General features: G+C 49.4%; 1 protein-coding gene across 13 annotated transcripts in view; it reads left to right on the top strand.

The window, feature by feature from the left end:
* Window positions 1-20,779, top strand: part of LOC149337857 (uncharacterized) — a 111,588-nt gene extending 90,809 nt beyond the window's left edge. For all 13 annotated transcript variants that reach the window (XM_089553566.1, XM_089553573.1, XM_089553579.1 and 10 more), the window contains one exon: window positions 20,304-20,779. In XM_089553566.1, coding sequence (XP_089409692.1) covers window positions 20,304-20,459 — 156 coding nt within the window. In that variant the 3' untranslated portion in view covers window positions 20,460-20,779. The remainder of the gene's footprint in view (window positions 1-20,303) is intronic.
* The last annotated feature ends 894 nt before the right edge of the window (window positions 20,780-21,673 follow it).

The following is a 21,673-nucleotide window of genomic DNA, read 5'->3' as shown; positions in this document are numbered from 1 at the left end:
CAACTATATTCCGCAACTTTTCGGTTGTGTGTATAAACACGTCATTAAATTTTTCACACAGCACTTTCACGTTCTCTTTTGGAAAATTCTTTTTTACTGCTTCATCAACGGAAGCCTTTCTCTGTCTCCCCATCAGTTCATTGGCAATTTGCCACGTTTTCTTTCCGTCATGTCTGTTCAGTGAAAACTGTCGTGCGTAAAAGGATCTTTTCGCCAGACGCATTTTCGCCGTTACCTGATTCCGCAGAGCGCGATATTCATCTCTTCGAGCTTTATCTTCAGGTTGCTTCCTACATTTTTGCCACGCTTTATCTTTTGCACAGCACAACTGTGCTATCTCATGAGTTATCCACTTCTGATCTGGTCTTCTTATTTTGATTTTAACAGATTTAGTTGACTGTGCATAGACGTTGTGAAAGATTTCAATAGTTTTGCTATATAAGCTGATATGATCTAAGTCTAAAAAGGAACTCCAGTTAACATTGCGAATTAATTGGTCTACTTTTCTGTTATCTAGAACAGAACCTGTAATAATACCTCCATCAGTTGTATGATCCTCAGACAGAATTGCAACCGTCACAAAGTAATGATCAGCTAGTTTTTGCTTGATAACTCCCGAAACATACTGCTGGTTTTGCAAACGAATAATTATGTGGTCAATGCATGACTTGGTAATATTAGCACCTAAGTATTCCTCTCTCGTGCATTCATTAATTACATTCACAAGACCAAATTCTGCCAGCAAATTGAGGTAATCTGCTGTGATACCTTTTGTCTCTTTCATAATGTCTATGTTTAGATCCCCTGCAATGATGAAGTTCTTCTCATTCATATATTTATGAAAAAAAGTATGCAGCTCATCTAGAAATGCACTGGCATTCAGATTTGGTGGCCTGTATATTGCACATAAAGTGTAATCTGTATTTCCTTTGGAAATAGAGAGAGTGACCGCCTCTGCGTAAATAAAGCTGACGTCAATTCTATTCGTCATCCACTCATTTTTTATGAACAGCATAACACCGCCTCCTTTACGGTTTTCACGGCACAATGCGTACTGAGTGTACCCTGCAAATGTAAATGCACATTTTCTCGACACATCTATATTCACCTCTGTGAGAATAATAACATCAAATGGAACCGCAGCAGTCTTTAAAATGAATCCTATTTCATCCCAGTATTTGTTTAAACTTCTGATGTTGACGTGCAGCAAACCGAGTTCATGGTTCAAATCTGCATCTCTCTGTGCAGTTTCAACATGAACGTTCCACTCGCTAAATGAGTCAAAGGACGCCATTACGCTAGTTTCTCAAGATCCTTAGCAGAGTTGATACTAATTATCAACTCTCTCGTGCATTCATCACCTACAACAGCACCTATACTGGGACACTTCCACAATGAAACTGCTGTGCCTACAACCTCTACAAAAGATGCCTTGAAACATCTCCACTCAGTGTTTTACAGGTTCGGTGCTCCTGACGATTGTTTGTGTGACCATAACAAGTCATTTCAATCACACCTGTTCAAGAACTTCATGCATATGCATGGTGTGAACATACACTTCTCAGTAGCTTACAGAGCAGCTAGCAACGGACTGGTGAAACGTGCCAATGCCACACTTGTGACCGTCCTCCGAAAACTGTGCAACAATGATCAGATACTGTGGGTCTCCAAACTCGATGAAGCAGCTTTCCCTGTCAATGTAACCCGCCACAGAAGTACAGGATTTTCGCCATTCGAGCTTCTGTTTGGATTTTTGCCGAAACTCCCATATCAGAAAGTCCGCACAACGCAAGCCGCCGACATTCGTGACAGGCCAGACCTTGCCAGACCTTCGCAGCGAGGCTGCGAGTAACTCCCAGGAAGCTCAAAGGAACCGCAAGAGAATCTACGACCGCACCCACCGCAGCGCCTCATTTGACGTCGGAGACTTTGTCTGGGTGCGAAGACAAGAGCCAGTACTTGGCGGAACTGAAAAGCTCGCGCCAAAGTTCAAGGGACTCTACCAGGTGACACGGAAAAGGACGCCCGTCACCTACGACGTTCGGCGCATAACGAACTCCGCCACACCCTCACCAGATGCGCGTACAGTGCACATAAGTCAAATGAAACTGTACCACCCTCCGTACTTTGACCCAGTGCTAGTGGAGCCCACATGCGAAGCCGTGCAACCTATCCCGAGTCCTGATGAAGACAATGCCGAACAAGTGCCACCTATGACCAATGAGCCGGATCAGCCAACTGGTTCAGCGAGTCAGCGACCTCAGCGTCACCGTGCACCACCCAAGCGACTGCTTGACTACGATTTTGCCTTAGTGGACTAATGTTGCTGTCCAAGAGGACTTGGACTTGCAGGCGGGGTGGGATGTCAGGTGCAAGCCACTCGCCGCCTGGAACAGCCAAACTCATAAGTGGCCTGGCAACCCTGACTGGCTCCGTGCGTTCCCTCTCGGTGTGCCGAGGCGGGGAGAGAGCCTTCTGCCGCGAGCGGAGACGCCGCCGTCTGTATTTCAAGCCCTTTGTTGTAACTGTTGTTCAACGGTAGAATAAATGCATCCGTGCTCACAGTACACTACCAACGTGGAGCTCCGCAGCCGCACAATTCCGATGGCGACGACCAACGAAAGCCAGCAGCCAGCAGTCCCATCGCAGCCCGTCATTTGCTCCGGTGCCGTCCGGCAGAGAGACCCCGTCGTTTTCAACGGACACTGCGACCAGGATGTCGAGGATTGGCTGGCTTCGTATGAGCGGGTGAGCCGTCACAACAATTGGGATGACCGCATGAAACTTAACAACGTAATATTTTACCTGAGCGACGTCGCGAATCTCTGGTTTCGCAATCACGAGGCTGATATTCCAACATGGGCTACTTTCAAGACAACGTTTGCCGAAGTTTTCGGCCGTCCCGCCGTGCGTAAACTTCGCGCTGAGCAATGCTTGCGCGCTCGTGTTCAGTGTGCGGGTGAAAGTTTCACCGCCTACATCGAAGATGTGGTCGATCTATGCAAGCGTGTCGACCCGTCTATGCTTGAGGCCGACAAGATCAACCATATTATGAAGGGCATCGACGACGACGCTTTCCATATGCTGGTGGCCAAAAGTCCCACAACCGTCGCCTCCGTGTACAACCTGTGCCAGAGCTTCGATGTGTTGCGCAAGCAGCGACTTAACGCTCGTCGCCCGCCCGCACCTGCTGAGTCCATCTCCGGCCTGGCCGTCAATAGTGACCTTTTGGATCACATCAAAGACTTCGTGCGTCATGAGGTGGCCCGGCAGCTTTCGCTCCTCTCTGGCGCGCCCTCTACGCCCCACACCCTGACCCCTGAGATACGGCAGACCATAGCACAGGAGGTAGCCGATGCGCTTCCCGTTCGTCGGCAGCCGGCTCCGGCTCCACTGGCTCCTGAAGTCAACCTCCTCTCGATGCAGACCGCCCCCGTCGCTGCACCTTTGAGCTACGGCACTCCTATTGCTACGCCGCCTGCCCCTATGCGTGCGCCTCTCACGTATGCCGAAGCCGTCGCCCTACCACTCAACCGCTGGCCTTTCCATACGTCCGGACAACGCCGCCTACACCTCGTGCTCCCCGGCTCCGACCGGCGCCTACTTCCTACAGTTCTTGGCGCACTGCTGACAACCGGCCGATTTGTTACACGTGCGGTCTCCCAGGCCACGTCGCCCGCCATTGTCGTCAGGTTCTGGCTGCGCCTGTGCCCACTGTGCCGAACTACTACCCGTCTCGCGCCGCTCGCACACCTTCAGGGCTACCTGGGGAGGCTTTTGCTGACCACTTGCCACGCCGGCCCCACGTCCCTTCTGATCGGTCACCTTCCCCTCGTCGTCGGTCCTTGTCACCTATGCGGCGTCGCAACATGACCGACAACCCGCAGTTCTGGGAGCACGAACTGCGCACACTTCGACCTGCTCAAGACCTCGCCTTTCACCACCGAACTTTTTAGACGTGTTAGTGGACGGCATTCGAGCACTTGCGCTTGTGGACACTGGTGCTGCCGTTTCCGTGATAGCCGAAAACTTCTGCCGTTCACTTCGTAAAGTCACCACTTCTACTTCTGGACTCTCTCTTTGCACCGCTAGCGCCGAGCCCATTCATCCTTCTGCCGTTTGCACGGCACGTGTCGTAATCGCGGACGTTTTATATGTCGTCGAATTTTTAGTGCTCAGCTCTTGCTCCCATGACCTCATCCTTGGATGGGATTTTCTATCCCGTCACCATGCCGTCATAGACTGTGCCCGTACTCACGTCTCCTTTTCCATGCTCTGCGATGCGCCCGTCGACGAACAGCCGCCTTGCTCTGGTGCCAAATGCGTTGTCGCCGCCGACACCGATGTTCCCCCCGGCAGTGCCGTGCTCGTTCCCCTTTCCTCAATTTCTGGTTCCTGCGAGCCTGTACTCTTCGCCCCTTCGCCTATCTTTGCTTCTCGCCGACACCTTCCTCTTCCGTTCGCCGTCGTCGACATGCGCCAAGGTGCCGCCAAGATCGTCGTCTCGAATCCCTCACCCTCTGGGTTCAGGTTGCTCCGTGGAGAGTGCCTTGGACATGTTGAACCCGTTGACCTGATCGCACCCTTCGACGATGATGCTCTTTCCGAAAGTACACCAATCGCCGCCCTCACACTGCCTAACGCTACCTGCGACCCGCTGTCCTCGGCGATTTTTCACCACTCAGTTGCCAGCGACCTCGACCCACCTCACCGCGAGCAGCTCCTCGCCCTGCTTAACAAGTTCCGCTCATCATTCGACCACCAGACAACTTCCCTGGGCCGCGCGACCACTATCGTCCACCACATCGATACCGGCACTCATGCCCCTCTACGCCAGCGGCCCTATCGTGTGTCGCCTCCGGAGCGCCGCGTCATCGCTGAGCAGGTTGACGACATGCTGCAGCGCGGCGTTATTCAGCCCTCTTCCAGTCCGTGGTCGTCTCCCGTCGTGCTGGTCAAAAAGAAGGTTGGTTCGATTCGATTTTGCGTTGACTACCGCCGCCTGAACAAAATTACGCGCAAAGACGTCTATCCGCTACCACGTATCGACGACGCCCTCGACTGTTTGCAAGGAGCCGAGTTCTTCTCTTCCTTGGATCTCCGATCCGGCTATTGGCAGGTGCCCATGGCTGAGTCTGACCGCCCGAAAACCGGTTTCGTCACACCTGACGGCCTTTATGAGTTTACCGTCATGCCATTCGGACTCTGCAACGCTCCCGCTACGTTTGAGAGAATGATGGACAATATCTTGCGTAGACTTAAGTGGAATATTTGCCTATGCTACCTAGACGATGTTGTCGTTTTTTCCCCCGATTTTCCGACTCATCTCACGCGGTTGCACAAGGTACTGACCTGTCTCACCGGCGCCGGTCTCCAACTGAACCTAAAGAAATGCCGATTTGGCGCCCGCCAGCTGACCATACTCGGCCACGTTGTCTCCAAGGATGGCGTCCTGCCAGATCCAGAGAAGCTACGTGCTGTCACGCACTTTCCCAAGCCGACTTCTGTTAAAGAGTTGCGAAGCTTCGTGGGCCTGTGCTCGTATTTCCGCCGTTTTGTGCGCAACGTCGCCTCTAGCATTGCGCCGCTTACAAAGCTTTTGAATGATCCCACCAAGCTATCTGCTTGGAACTCAACCTGCGACGATGCTTTCAATACGCTCCGTCGTCTTCTGACTTCACCACCGATCCTTCGCCATTACGACCCCAGCGCGCCTATTGAGCTCCACACCGACGCCAGCGGCATCGGCCTCGGGGCAGTCCTTGCGCAGCGTAAACCGGGCTTTTCCGAATACGTTGTTGCTTACGCCAGCCGTGCACTCACCAAAGCGGAAGCCAATAGACCCTTTAGAAAATTCAGCGCCATCTGGTGTGTTTAATAAACAGATTCACAACAGCGCTACGGAACAAGGACAGAAGGAACACGAAAAACACAGGACGGGCGCTGACTACCAACTCTTTATTGCGTGAAAAACCAGTACAGATTTATACTATTTCCTGGACCACGTGATGCACTGTCAGCCACGGGACACACGGGACACTGTCAGCCACGGGTGCGCAAACCGCGGTGCCTCCGCCATTACTTGGGCATACGCCTGCCGGTATGCGCTCGGGCCAGATTGAAAAGTACGCGCGCCCGGCGAAGCCACAACAAGCGCAATTTTCTTGTTTCTGTGTCCTAGCTATGTTCCTTGACATTGGCTCTCTGCACCAAGCTATAGTCGCGATGCCGGCATGCTGCTGTGTGCCTTTCTGCAGCCAGCGCGGCGAAGAGACGCGCACGGAAACAAGCTGTGTTACCAGAGCACGGAGCGCATGGAGTAGCTGCATGCTTCTTTCGTCTCGTCCGTGACCTGTTCGTTTTCACATAAAATAAATGATATAAGTATTGAAAGAGCAGCGAAAAGTTCCTTCTACCGTGTAGCCGCTCCGCTGTATAGTGAGCACAAAAAATAAAGGTGCCACCTTCGGCGCACTCGAGGACATGCATTCCGATGCTGGCGACTGTTTCGGCGCGTCACAAAATCAAAACGTAGCTCAAACGCGCTTGTTTTGGATTTTCAAGCATCCACGTCCATTCGTAGAGAGTTCCGTGTGCGCGAAAAAGAGCACGACGATGCGGCGCGGCGAGGAGCGCCGTCGTTCTCTCCGTTGCGAACATGCAGCAAACGACGGCGACATAGGCGGAATGCAGCAGCAGCAGCTGTGTGTTTTCGTTCGGTCAGGGCCTGTGCACTCTGGCTAAGGCAGGAGACACATGTCCGGCAACACGTCCGTCGCGCCGCTTCCGAACTGCCACACCACAGCAAGCAGGGACACACGCAGCGGCAAGCGCTGCTGGCTCGCTCTACCCAAGCTCCGCCCACAACCGGTGTCGCACTTCGCCGCAGCGCAGCAGAGCCCGAGCGCTGCTTGGCTTGGTGTACAAATATTGCAAGAAAAGACGGCATCGCCTTGTTATCAGAAAGACTGCCAGCTATACTCGAGCGGCGACAAAGCATGCCAGCTGATGTTGCGAGCTTTGGGCAACGGCACCGCTCGCGGGCGCTCCGGGCGAAGAGCTCTGCGGCTGCCTGTCTGCCGTGGTCGTCGCTAGGCCTATAGCCTGCTTCGCATCGAAGCGGCAGGGGCCGGCGCTTCGGAAGTCGCCTGCGCTATAATTGAAGGCCTATTCTTCACTCCGCTTTGCTGTCAACAGCATAATCTCACAATAAAATAATAATATGGTCAATTTCTACGGCGCCTTCAGCAGCGGAGCTAGCGGGCGCCAGTCGAGCCGGACCCCAGCGTCGGGCCAGCGGCAGCTTCGAGGCGGTTCTCGCAACAAATTCGCTCGTACCACAGTTGTCACTTTTACCAGCAACTCGGTATTGACCAATGACCCAGAAAATGATATATTTTCTCATTTCCCTATCACAGGGTTTATTATTTACGTCGAGAACACTCATTAGCTCGTTTTTATGACGCCGGCAGGGGATCCAGGCTGGCCGGCCGGCAGGCTCAGCTTACTTCACGTTCGCACAAGAAAATACAAAACAGCCATGCTACCAGAAAGGATGCTTGCTAGATTCTAGCAACGACAGCATGCCTGTGCTAGAGTGGAGCTTTCAGCAACGACACCGTCTGCGGCAACGCCGGGCGACGAACTGCGCGCTGGTCCCCGACTGCCCTAGTCGTCGCTAGGCCTAGATCGCTGATCGAGCGCCCGTATCCGGACCCACACGCATTTCGCCCTGCAGTGCACCTGCTCGTAGTCGAGTCCGGTCCAAGTGTTGTTAGCCCTCCTTTATCGACAGTAGATTCGACCTGCAGGGTGACACGGCAACGCGCACTGTTGACGGATCGCAGTGATACCGGCTGGTAGCTTCGCTGAGAGGTGCGGCCGGACGATAGGAGTCCAAAAGCCTTTCCGAAAATCCGCCCGGGATGACAGTCAGGTCCCTCGACCACTGCAAATTTTCCGCCATCGCTTTCACAGACGCAACCAGACGTGCCACAAGGTGGAAACTAGTGCAAAGGCCGTGCAGAGCGCTATATCTGCGCGTCTTCCAGCCAAAGGTGCCCAAATTATGGCGCACGGCGCCGACGAAAGTTGCTGATGATGATGCCTGCCGAGTTGCCAGACTGAATTTTCTAAAGGGTCTATTACACTGTTACAGAAAAGGAGTGCCTCGCCATAGTATGGGCGTTAACAAAATTTCGTCCCTACTTATACGGCCGCCCCCTGGACGTTGTTGCTGATCACCATGCCCTCTGCTGGTTGCCTACACTGAAAGACCCTTCTGGACGCCTCGGCCGCTGGGCCCTTCGTCTGCAGGAATATGACAATAACGTTGTGTATCGGTCGGGCCGCAAATATTCCGACGCTGACGCCTTGTCGCGCTCACCTTTGCCATCTCCTGCGTCCGTTTCGTCCATATCCGACTCGACACTGGCCGCTCTCACCGCCACGGACCTCCCTTTCGAACAACGACGAGACCCATGGATTTCTTCACTCCTCGACCTCCTCAGCGCACCGTCTACGGCATCGTTCCCTCGGTCTCTTCGTCGTCAAGCTTGCCATTTCACAGTTCGGGACTCTCTACTGTATCGCCGCAACTATCGCCCGGATGGCCGCAAATGGCTCTTGGTCATCCCTCGCCACCTTCGCTCTGATGTTTGTATGCATCACCATGCCGACCCACAATGTGCACATGCTGGATTGCTGAAAACCTACGAGCGTCTGCGTCAGCGATACTACTGGCGCGGAATGTACACTTTTGTCCGCCGCTATATACGCTCGTGCACTGCCTGTCAGCAGCGGAAGTCACCTCCTCGTCTTTCCGCCGGCCCGTTACAGCCTTTGCCTTGCCCAGCTCGTCCCTTCGATCGCGTGGGCATCGACCTGTATGGTCCGCTCCCGTGCACGCCTGCCGGGAATCGCTGGATTATCGTAGCCGTGGACCACCTCACAAGATACGCGGAGACGGCCGCCCTGCCCTCGGCTACTGCTCGCGACGTCGCATCCTTTTTCCTTAATCACTTCGTCCTACGCCACGGGGCCCCTCGGGAACTACTCAGCGATCGCGGCCGCGTTTTCTTATCCGAAGTCGTTCACGAGGTTCTGGATGCGTGCCACACCGTTCATCGCACGACCACCGCCTATCATCCCCAAACGAACGGCCTCACTGAAAGATTCAACCGGACTCTTGGTGACATGCTCGCCATGTATATTTCCTCTGACGCCACTAATTGGGATCAAGTCCTACCATTCGTGACTTATGCATACAATACTGCTTCCCAGGCCACCACCGGATTTTCCCCTTACTTTCTTTTATACGGCCGTGAACCTTCCTGTCTTCTGGATACTATCCTTCCTTACAACCCCGACAGTTCTGAATGCACCTTTTTCTCCGACGCTGCCCGTTATGCCGAGCAGTGCCGCCAGCTGGCTCGCTCGTTGACATCCGCCACTCAAAGACTCCGCAAATATGAGACTGACCAAGGCAAGCCCACCCATGACTTTCCAACTGACTCCCTCGTCTGGCTGTCTGTGCCGGCTTCATCCAAGTTTGCGGCTAAGTACCTCGGTCCCTACCGTGTCGTGCAGCGCACTTCACCTGTGAACTATACAGTCGAACCGGTCACGCCTTCCTCGGACCACCGCCGTCGCGGCCGCGAAATTGTTCACGTGAGCCGGCTAAAACCGTACTACGACCCCATCGTCACCTGCTCGCCCTGAGTCGCCAGGATGGCTCCCTGTTTTCGCCGGGGCACTTGCAATGAAGAAGGCAGAGCGCCAGCACCAAAGACGACGAAGCGATTTGTGCGTCCTCCGATTCCGGCGGCCGCGCGCGTGGAGAGCTCGAGCTCGCTCTTGGTTCTGTTCTGGTGCCGCCGCTACTCGAACAACCTGTGCCATCGTTTCGCTGCCAGTCCTTCGAACTTGCCAATAAACCCCTCTTCAAAATAAATAAATAAATAAACTATGCCTAGTTTCCTCTTCACCGCTTTTAGACTACCTCCGCTCTTTAAGGCATGCTGGATTCTCTCCATAATAAACTTCCTCAATTATGCCGGCTACCTTGCGCTTTGATACCAGTTGTATTCTGCGCGTAGGGTCAGGCGATTTCACGCTTTGGCGTTTCTTAATCACCCTTCTGAGAAATGGGATGTCATAGGGCTTAGTGAGGTTAGGACGACACATGAGACGTGTACGGTGCTACGTTTTAATCTCTACCATGCGTTTATGCCCTCTCTGATAACTCCTGTGTAAGGGATGTACATAGGACAAAATTCTTGTTTCTTTGCGTGTTTCGGGCTGAACACGCTATATCTAGCGATACCATTTGGTTAAAAATGGTATGGATGCAAGCATGTGCAGGTAACCTCATAAGATTTCATTGTCATTTTTTGCCTTCATGGTCGCAGTGGCTTTGGGAACTGCGGAACACACAGTTCGGCTATCCTAGACATGTGTTTGCCCTCTGTACTTACAAACCTCACCTCCTCTCCACATTATTCTTCAAAAATGGGCGCTTCGTATAGTTAAAACCAGTTTGATGCACTACGGTGAGGCACTATTTGAATACCTTAACATTCTCAACATACTGTCACAACTATCGCCCACCAACCGGCTGCCTGGTGCAAGCCGTCAAGGCACAGGGGCCGCTTTACGCTCCCCTGTGGCCTAAAAGCGAGCGTTGTGCAACATTTATTTGTTGAGGTCGGTCAGCCCGTGCGAGGTGCACGTGTGTCGGTGCGTCAGTCCTCCAAAGGAACTCAAGGGGTTGCGGGTTTAAAACAAATATTTAATCGCATGCAGGAAAACACAAAAACAGGTAAAACGAACAGAGGAGTAGCCGAAAAACTATACAAAACACGAAACGCGACAAACAAGAAAGAGACAATCCAAAGAACACACAAATCCAACTACAGAGAACACGAAGGCGTACAGGGCATGAAAAGAAGTAATATACAAAAAGTTAGAGACAGAAAAGCAGGAAGTCCGACGGACAATTCACATACGGGGGCTGCGGCGATGACTCTGGTTCGGGTGGTTGTGGATGCGACGATGGCTCGACGGCGGCGGGCCTTGTGCGATGGAACGCGTGCCTCGGCGCGGTAACTCGGCCCTCCACGTCCGCAAACACACCACCCAACCTCTTCAGCTGCCTATTTCCTCCCGACTGTGCCAACCGCCCTCTGCAACCTGGACGGGCCGGCAGATAGCATACTTCTTCCCTTTCCCTCATCATCGGGGCGCTTTTGTCAACGCGGTGACGACGGGGCAGAGGGGACGCATTAAACCGCGAAGTTCCCTCGGAGCGCCGCGCGGGAGAGCAGGAGGGAACGCAAAAGGTCTTTCAGTGACCGGCGTCGCCGAGTCGGCTATGCCTGCACTCTCTATTTAAAAAAAAAAAAAACATTGCACCCGTACCACCGCTCTAGAACATACTAGAACTTTCTACTCTTCCTGGAATTCCAGTGTTCCCTTCGTTCGCCGATGGCTGAGCCCCGAGAGAATTCCTGACGAGACACATTCCACTGGTCTGTGACACATACGCTGTTCAGCTCCATATAATACTGGCTCTTTATTTTATGAATTGCATCGCGAGAGGTTAAATTTATTATCATAGAAGACAGTTGGGTTAGTTGGTGTGTATTCGTTAGTGACTGCGACATTGCAACTAGCGTGGGAAGCACAAGGACAGCGACGAAAGGAACCGACGGGACAGCACGCTAAGTTATTCGTTAGTATATAAGTGAAATGCGCAACAACTTAGACAGGACACAGAAAGAAACACATACAACAGTTCACGAGCGCAACTACCAACTGTTTAATGGTGCTCTTCCTATGTAGGCCAAACTGGCCGTTGCAGTATTGACCGGCTACGGGAGCATGCAAAAAATGTTGACAATAATGATAAAAATTCAAACCTTGTAAGGCACATTTCTTCCTGCAAGTGTAGGGCAAGGTTTGAGATGACAAAGATTCTAGGCAGGAGTACCAATGTAAAAGCCCGGCTTGTCTTAGAGGCATTCCATGTTAAAAAACTATCTGATCGCTGTGTAAGTGATGCTTCGTTGCAGATCTATGATGCTGAAGTTTCTTATCTTGATTCGTTTGTATAAAATTGCGGTCTTTGTGATGTGTGTGCCTGCTCTACCTTTACGCATGCGCTGCTTTTCTGTATATATGCTGTTGTTGTTTCACCCCATTAAACAGTTGGTAGTTGCGTTCGTGAACTGTTGTATGTGTTCCTTTCTGTGTCCTGTCTAAGTTGTTGCACGATTCACTTATATACTATGCAGAACCAACTAGCCCGACAACACGCTCTTCTGAACTGTTATTCGTTAGTGACTGCGACCTTCCTTTTTTTTTTTTTTTTTTTATTGATACTGTTGACCCTCGCTTGAGGGTCGTTACAGGGAGGGAATACAAATGCAATGTACAACAGAAAAAATTCATGTCTCATAACATCAAGTTGGGTGGCCCCGACACAAAATATCGATAGAACGTTCGAACTTGTGCACATCCGATTGCTCAACAACTTCAACTGGCAAAGCATTCCACATTTCGATGACATCAGGAAAAAAAGAGTACCTAAAAACATCAACACGTGAGTCGTAAGGCTTGATTGATCGATTGTGGCTTGTTCTCGCGCTGCGTCTTCCCGGAGGCTGAACATACCTATCTGATTTTATCTTGAAGTGTCCTTGAATTATCTGAAAGAAAAGCTTTAGTCTTGATTTTTTTCTCCGATTTTGAAGTGACTCGAGCCCACATGAGTTCAGCATTTCCGTCACTGAGTCCCTTCTTCTGTATCTTGACGAAATAAACCGAGCAGCCATTCTTTGAATTCGTTCCAGTTTATCTTTTAGAACTTTTTGGTGCGGGCTCCAGACGACACAAGCGTACTCCAAGGATGGGCGGATGAATGTTTTGTAAGCTATCAGTTTGACATCTTTTGTTGCATGTTCCAATTTCTTCCTCAGAAAGTAAAGTTTTTGGGAAGCTGTCGAGCACACGTTATTAATATGTTTATGCCACTGCAGATTATGTGCAATTGTGACGCCTAAATACTTGAAGGTATCAACATTTTTTAGATTATTTTTTCCAACATTATAAGAAAATAACTGCACAGTCTTCTTATTAGTTATATGCGTAAAAGTTGATTTTGTATAATTAATTTCCATGCCCCATTTTTCGCACCAAAGATGCAAGGAATTAAGGACACGGTTTATTCTAATTTGGTCGGCAGCTTGTGTTATTCGAGAATAAATTAAACAGTCGTCTGCAAAAAGCTTCAATTCTACGGGAGACTCGGTAACCTCGTTAATATCATTAATATAAATTAGGAACAGTAATGGGGCTAAAACCGACCCTTGAGGAACGCCAGAAAATACTTCTAATGTAGAAGAAAAACAATCATCCACATGCACAACCTGCCTGCGATTGTTCAAATAGGCTTTAATCCACTTAAGAATGGTTTCGCTAATTCCTGCTTTGTGTAACTTGAAAAGTAATTTACTGTGTGGAACCTTGTCAAATGCTTTTGCAAAATCTACGCAAATGACATCTATTTGCTCTTGGGCATCTATGGCTGAACTAAAATCATGTATCGTTTCTATAAGCTGTGTTATGGTAGATAGCCCTCTTCGGAACCCGTGCTGATGCTGATAAAAGAACGCGTTATCCTCGAGGAAAGTTAGTATATGTTTACTTATGATATGTTCCAATAGTTTACAGCTGATACTTGTCAGGGAAATTGGGCGATAATTATTTGCAAGTAGTCGGTCGCCGTTTTTAAAAACAGGTGTTACGACTGCGCACCGCCAATCTTGTGGCAAGGAGTTAGTGTGTAGGGACTTTGTAAAGATTATTGTCAAGAAAAATGATATCCACTCAGCGTATCGCTTTAAAAACTGGGTTGGAATCCCATCCGGCCCGCTAGCCTTTTTAGAATCCAAAAGTAACAATTGATTAAACACGCCGGCCTGAGTCACGACCAGGTCTTCCATCGAAGATGAAAGGGAGGAAGGCGGGTACGCGTCACAGTCATCATTGCTTGGTTTAGAAAATACAGACTGGAAAAAGTTATTGAAATGATCTGCTATTTTTATTTTTTCTGTTACTATGTTCTCACCAATTTGAATTCTATTGATTTCTTCTTTATTGCCACTAAGGTAAAGCCAAAACTTCCGAGGTGCCGTTTTAGCGAAGCTACTTAATTTTTTATTAAAAAAATGCTCTTTTGATTCCACCAGAGCCGTTTTTAAACTCCTTCGCAATTTCGATACCTCAGCTGAGCTGTCTTTTCTCCTGCGCAGCCTCTTTATCTTGCGCTTAATGTGTATAATAGGTCGATTAATCCAAGGGTTACGGGGTTTTATTTTCTTTTCTCGAGTTGGAATGAATCTGTCAACGCAATGTTTTATGATATTCTTGAAACGTAGCCATAGGTCTTCAACTGGTTCACAATCGCAGGCATGTTCGAATTCATTATATGACATTTCTAAAAAATCTTGAATGGATGTGTCGTCTGCCTGCCTATAAGCCTTAAATTGCACAGATACAAAGGGTTGGCCACGAGTGTTTGTTCTGATCGGAATGTGCACAGAAACCATTCTATGGTCAGATATCCCGTCTTTAACAGACACACTACATTCACCCACTCTGCCCGAAAGAAACACCAAGTCCAAAAGTGACCGGGATTCTAGTGTTACCCTCGTGTCTTCTTCCACGATTTGTTTAAGATTGTGCGAAAACATTATTTGCAGCAGTGCTTCGGAACTAGAAATTTCAGCGTTCCCAGGTAGGAGTCTGTCCCAGTTAATGCTAGGCAAATTAAAATCTCCGGTCATTATTAGTCTGGTGGTACGGTTCAAGTGAGTGCATAAGAACATATTAAGGTCATCCAAAAACTCTGGTGAAGTGGCAGGCGGCCTATACACTGCGCCAACAAGGTAAGCAACACTCGCATAAGTAATTTTGCACCAAACTGTTTCAGGCAAAGTGCACTCGACCATTACTGCATCTATAGATCTTTTGACAATGATTGCAACACCCCCACCACGAGTATCCCTGTCCCATCTGAACATCTGGTAGTTTGGGGGCACTATACAGTGACTAGGCACACCGTTGTTTAGCCATGTTTCGGTTACGACGAGCACGTGTGGACTTTCTGTCATTAATACATATTCTAACTCGGTTACTTTGTTAAAAAGGCTACGAGCATTCAATGATAAGATTCGTAGCTATGACGGGGTGAGTTCAGGTGTTGAATCGGCGGAATTATCCGAGGTGTAAGAGCCATCATGCGAGTTGCCTGCTTTTCGAGTGCGTTGCTTGAACTTATCTCGGGAGTTCAGGAGCGAGCGTGCGTCCTTCTCGTTGTCCCATGTGTATAACTTGTCATTTATTTTGAGCTTGTCGTCGATCAAAAAGACCTTCTCGCCCTGCGCCCTTTCAGCAGAGGCACTTTCCCACAACTTCCTTCGCACCGCTACCGTTTCCTTTGCATAGTCATTGCTCACACTAACCGATTGTCCTTTCAGTTTGCTACAGTTCTTCAGTACTTGTTGCTTTTCTCTGCTGTCATAAAATTTCATAATAATTGGCCTAGGCCGTTCTTTGTTCTTTTTCCCTATGCGATGGATTTTTTCGACGGTTTTTACTTCAACTCCCAGCGTATCATGAAAAATTTTATCTATGACAGCTGCCTTTAACTCCTTCTCTGAATCGCCGATTTTTTCAGAAACACCAAAAACCAGCAGATTGTTACGACGACTATAGTTTTCATACTCAATCAGTTTTCTGGCCTGTTGCAGAACTGTTACCTCAAGATATTCAATTCTTTTGTTCAATTCTTGTATCACTGCCAGAGAATCAGTCAGTCTATCAGTCTTTTCATTCAGCTGACCAATATCCTTGCTGATATTAGTCAACCGGCAGTCAGACGCGGCTTGATTATCTATAATCGTCTGTAACAGCTCAGCTGTCTTAGGTCCGGGGTTTTCTTCTATGTCTCCCGACATCAGCAGCAACAGCACGGACCAACAGTCAATAACAATGCAATGAAGCCTACCAGGGCACGGCAGGACGACTAAAAATCTATTGTCACTACGGTAACAGCAGTCTGTGGATGGGGAACCAACCTGCACAAACAGCAGCAGCGGGTGAGCCATGCTGTCCGCAGGCCAGATGCCGTGCCCTCTGATCTGGTCGGTGTCGCGTCGTTCCTTAAGTAGATCGGCTGCTGGTGACGTCACATCTCGTGGTCGATATCCCTTGATTGTGTTGTTGCTTGTGACGTGGCACGCGCAAAGCATCAGGGGTTGTATCACGGTGATGTTGGTCGTTGATACCGGGGTGGGCGTCGCATGCAAAATCCACGGCAGAACCTGCACAAACAGCAGCAGCGGGTGAGCCATGCTGTCCGCAGGCCAGATGCCGTGCCCTCTGATCTGGTCGGTGTCGCGTCGTTCCTTAAGTAGATCGGCTGCTGGTGACGTCACATCTCGTGGTCGATATCCCTTGATTGTGTTGTTGCTTGTGACGTGGCACGCGCAAAGCATCAGGGGTTGTATCACGGTGATGTTGGTCGTTGATACCGGGGTGGGCGTCGCATGCAAAATCCACGGCAGAACCTGCACAAACAGCAGCAGCGGGTGAGCCATGCTGTCCGCAGGCCAGATGCCGTGCCCTTGTGCTTTCCACGCTAGTTGCAATGTCGCAGTTAAATTTATTGGCCGTCTTTCGCATGCGTTTCATATCGACTGAGATTCGTCACTCGGATTCATCAGGAGTTCACTTTCCATGTCCATCGCAGCCACCAGACAACTAGCATATGAAACGTACATTCGGACTTAACTAGAATACGCCTCAACAATATGGAACCCGCACCAGGCCTACTTGATAGATTCACTCGAAGCCATCCAGAATCGGGCAGCACGCTTCATCACCTCACAGTATAAATCTCAGCTCGGCATCACGGCGTTGAAATCATCTCTCGGCATCAGGAAAACTTCAATTCTTTGTCTTTTTCACAAACTGTACTTTAACTTTCCAGCACTTCGAGAGAACCTCCTACGAGCTCCGGTATGATCATCTCGTCGTTTATTTCACTCCTTAAGCATACAGCGTTTGCACGGCTCTACCAGTTCTTTCAATAAATCCTTCCTTCCCAGTGCGATAGAAAGCTGGAATAACCTCCCCGAACACATTGTCATTGAGGCTAATCCTTCCAGATTTAGACAGCTCCTAATTGACCATCTCAACGACAAAAAATTTTTCCTGCACCCTGTGTCAGCTTCCAAGCCCTGCAAACTGACCAGCCTGTACTACTTCCAAAGTTGTAATCTGTTTTTGTTTATATTTATGCCACACTGTGATTATTTGAATTTGTTACTCTAGGTTTTTTTCGTCTTGTTCTACTTTTTTTATATTCTATATTTTATATTTTCTATATTTTTCTGTATTTCTATATTCCTTCTATATTTATATTCATGTATGACTGCTGAACACCCCTGTACCACCTCCCCCCCTATTAATGTCCCTAACGGGCCTTTATGGGTTAAGAAATGATGATTACGATGATGAGAAGCCATCCTCCCGTCGTCATTTTTTGATAGCCAAGATAAAAACTGTTTATGCTCGTTGTACCTTGAAATTCAGAACTATTAGAAATTGGAATAGTCCCCCTGCAACCGCGAATGCTGCACCTTCTTTTCGTTCCTTCTGGAGAACATATAAAACAGTTGCCCTTTAACAAGACGTAATGTATTTTGTCTAAACGTTCAATGCGGTATGCATAATACCAAGTTTTGATATTCCCTTGACCGTAACTGCTGAATGTTTGCTTAATTGCATAAGCGTATAAATTTTGCTTGCAATAATAGCACTTTGTTTACAGAAATATAGTAATCGTGAATAACACTGTCACGTCCTCTCCACGTACCGTTACCATTGCATATATTTTGGTAACTCCAAGTGCTCAGGGACCTCTAAAAGTTTTTTTTCGGTCCCAGATATGCTGTATTTTCAATGTAAGCCATTCGTTTTGATGAGAGTGAAACCTGCTGAAAAAACGCCATATGCTGCGGCGAAGCTTTCATATGTGCTCTATACTCTGTTAAACTATGCAAAAGACAGGACACGAGAGCCGACTGACAACACAGTTATCTCTTCAGCGCCTCCTTAAACCAGTTGTTAGGCTCCGCTAGTACTGTGTGCGTCTTCTATTTCTCTGTTCCATCTTTTGCGCACATTTAAAGTTTATAGAAAGTCATACCAGCTAACCATCCAACGCACACTTCTGTTATGTGTAAAGACGCGAATATAGTCCGACGTAACGCAAGCGAGCGAGCGTGCGCGCGCACGCTGCGTTGCGTTGGTGAAAACAGCTCCGTCTATAGTTCGACGCACTACAGCGGCCAACGCAACCGGCGGCTGCCAGCGTGCCCCGACGAGCCCGGCGCAGATTTGGCTCCTGCTTATAGTGAACTAGAATAGTTCACTATACTCCTGCTCCAATTGCGCGCCGGCGCCGCCGACCGCGTCGACCCACAATGCATAGCGCGGAGAAAAATGGCGGATGCCAGCGCGAGCGGCGTGAGTGCGAAAATCTTTCGCACATACATTGAGCGCCTGCGCTTTCGCCGCAAGCGGTGGACTAGTAACACGAGAGCAAGTTTCTGTCGCGCGGATGACACCCTAGCCATATTTCATATAGTAGCCGCAATGGCGTGAATGGAGCGAAACGGATGAGGCGACGCAGAAAAAGGCGCGAACGGTATTCAAACTACCCGCCGGTCGACGATCGGCGCGCGAGTCGGCGGTCGTTCTGCGCATGCTCCGAAGCGGCGCGCGGCGTCTGGACGCATTGAAGTATACAGGGGGTGGCGCTCCGGCCGGCGCAGCGAAACCGGCGTAGCCCGACAGACTGCAAGCGACGCTCGCCCGCGCGCTGAACACTTCGGACTATAAACGCGCCTTTAGTTTGCATTTTCTTTCTTCCGTTTTCTTTCCCATTTTCTTCTCCGGAGCGGTCGTGAACACATGCAGCACCTTCTACGATCTTTTTGATTGTTGCTAGTACTGCAGGCCCATTATGTGGAAAGTTCCTGGACAACAGGCCTCCATATATGGGCCATGCACACGCTTCTATCGCAAACTGAGAAAAAACCAGTCACACAAGACGACGGACAAGAAGAGTGTACACACCACAACGACTGGACTAACAACTGAAGTTTATTGGAAAATACATGGTCCGAGCAAGGCCAGCAGAGCATACGCAACAGCATCATCACTAATCACTGCGCAAAAGAGACAAAGACAAGAAATCTAAACTATCGTGGACGATCTAAAAAAGCAAATTCTTTTTCAAGTAGGCGCACCGAAGTTGTGCTTATACAATCAGCACAACTTCGCACAACTTCGGTGCGCCTACTTGAAAAAGAATTTGCTTTTTTAGATCGTCCACGATAGTTTAGATTTCTTGTCTTTGTCTCTTTTGCGCAGTGATTAGTGATGATGCTGTTGCGCATGCTCTGCTGGCCTTGCTCGGACCATGTATTTTCCAATAAACTTCAGTTGTTAGTCCAGTCGTTGTGGTGTGTACACTCTTCTTGTCCGTCGTCTTGTGTGACTGGTTTTTTCTCAGTTTACAATGTACCAACTGGCCCGCATTTCAACCCTTCTGCTTCTATCGCCTCTAGCCAGTTATTTTTTGTCTGCGCCCATATATTTACTTTGAGTTGTACGCCAGCCTGGTTGTAAGTTTACTATCGTTATTCAGGTTACAAATAAGAGAAACCCAACCCGCGCGATAGCACATTTACCTAATGGCACCGTATTTTTCATGGTGGTGTTACGTGCAGGCGGGATAAGTCTTACAATGGTTTCTGGAAGTGTGTGATGAGAGGCTAGTTGGTAAGGCATTCCGAAGACATAAAACTACGCAGGAGACAGGACACAGAAAAGATGCTGCATCCTGTCTGAATCTTTTCTGTGTCCTGTCTCCTGCGTAGTTTTATTTCTTCAGAATGGTTTCAGGGCAGTTGAACTCCCCTAAATCCATCATTACTATCGGAAAAAAAGACGCAGGCATGACACACCGGGACAGGACAGACGCCAGGCTATAACTCATTTTCACTGCGCGCACACATGAAATTTACTGTATACCTTCATGTGTGAGTGCAGCAAAGATCAGCGATCCCCTCTCTGTACGTCACCAAAAGGTGCATCTAAACGCTTCAACAATTAAACATGCAACTTCTGCCCTCAGTTTGGCGGAACTGACCGGGTCTCGCCCCTCGCAGATATCCCTGGGCGAGCACCGCGTCTCTGCGGAGCAACTGCACGAAGCCATGACCGGTCTGTGCGGGGACGGCCAGTACCGCGCCGTGCACAACGACAGCCAGACGTGGGCCGTGAAGCTGCTGAAGCGGCTCAGCCTGGACATCCCCCCCGAGTGACCTCCGGCACCAAGCGGCCGCGCACATCTCATCGACGGACGACGGCGGCTCCCGGAGATGGTCCGTGTGTGCACAGCGGCTGCGTCCGAGAGAAGCAGCTGCTGTGAGGGGACCCACCTAAGGACTGGCCACGCTGTGGATACATCTCCGAAACTTGGCGCTTCTGGAAAACTGCAATGGCTACAGCTATTGCGATAGACCACTTGGTTTGGAAGCATCGTGGAGCGTATAGCGCGAAGGACAAGCAGTCCACGAAGAGTCTTCCTCCTTCACCGACATCAGGCCGCGCTGTGATAAATTAAAGTCAAACAGCCGGCTCATGCCAGTGGTCCCTTCACTGCCCGCCCAGGTGGGTTTCTAGAAAAAAAAATTGTTATTAAAAGCCCTACGAAGACGGGCGACATGTGAGGCAGGAAAACATGACAGCAAAGGAACTCTTCTTACGTGCTCTCTTAAAGAAGAAAATGAATTTGGAAGGTGGCCCTCCACCCAAAATTTCACAGCACGCTCAAAATTTTGGAAGCAGTCCCATCTCAGGAAATAGATTGAGGTGGATTAGTTCAGTTACTGGGGCGGATAGAATTTAGTTATATGGGATTAGTTGGTACGTGATTGCAGATCACTGGGGTGAATTAATGTGCATTAGTGGGGGAGAGCAAAAAGGTTGGAACAGCAGCTTCATAATGGATACTAAAGCGCACGCTAGCAACAGAAGCGTTTCTCTCTCTTTTTGTGCCAGTAAGCGCTGTGGCCTTCTTCCGTGTGCTCGTCTTTTTGCGTATCCATAATGAATGTGGATTAGTGGGTCAGGTCATTATAATACCATATAATCCGATATTCTCGAATATTCTAGCCCTCGGATTTTCAAATTTGGGAGTCCTGATGACGTGACGACTCTGTCAACCAATCAGAGAATTTCGCTACTGAGAAAGGCGTTGCTTTTTGGAAGAAGATAAATTAAATGCTGTCGCACTAATACCGAGGAAAGCCGTAAATAAAACACGGAAGTGCGCCAATTGCGATGTGCCCATTCCAGTGAGAATATATATACCCACTACTACTTTAGCTATCAAATGGCGGCCGGCTGTACTCTGTAAAAAAAAATTATTATCGTAAGCATCCGCTTTCACTCACACAGCGCAAAGACGAACACGGACAAGACGCGAGACGCAACAAAGCGCCGAGTGCCACAAAGTTCATTGCTGCGCTTAGCG

Source organism: Amblyomma mixtum, chromosome 7 (assembly GCF_055824585.1).
Source record: "Amblyomma mixtum isolate Tamu chromosome 7, ASM5582458v1, whole genome shotgun sequence".
Classification (NCBI taxonomy): Eukaryota; Metazoa; Arthropoda; class Arachnida; order Ixodida; family Ixodidae; genus Amblyomma; species Amblyomma mixtum.
This window is presented reverse-complemented; position numbering and strand designations above follow the sequence as displayed.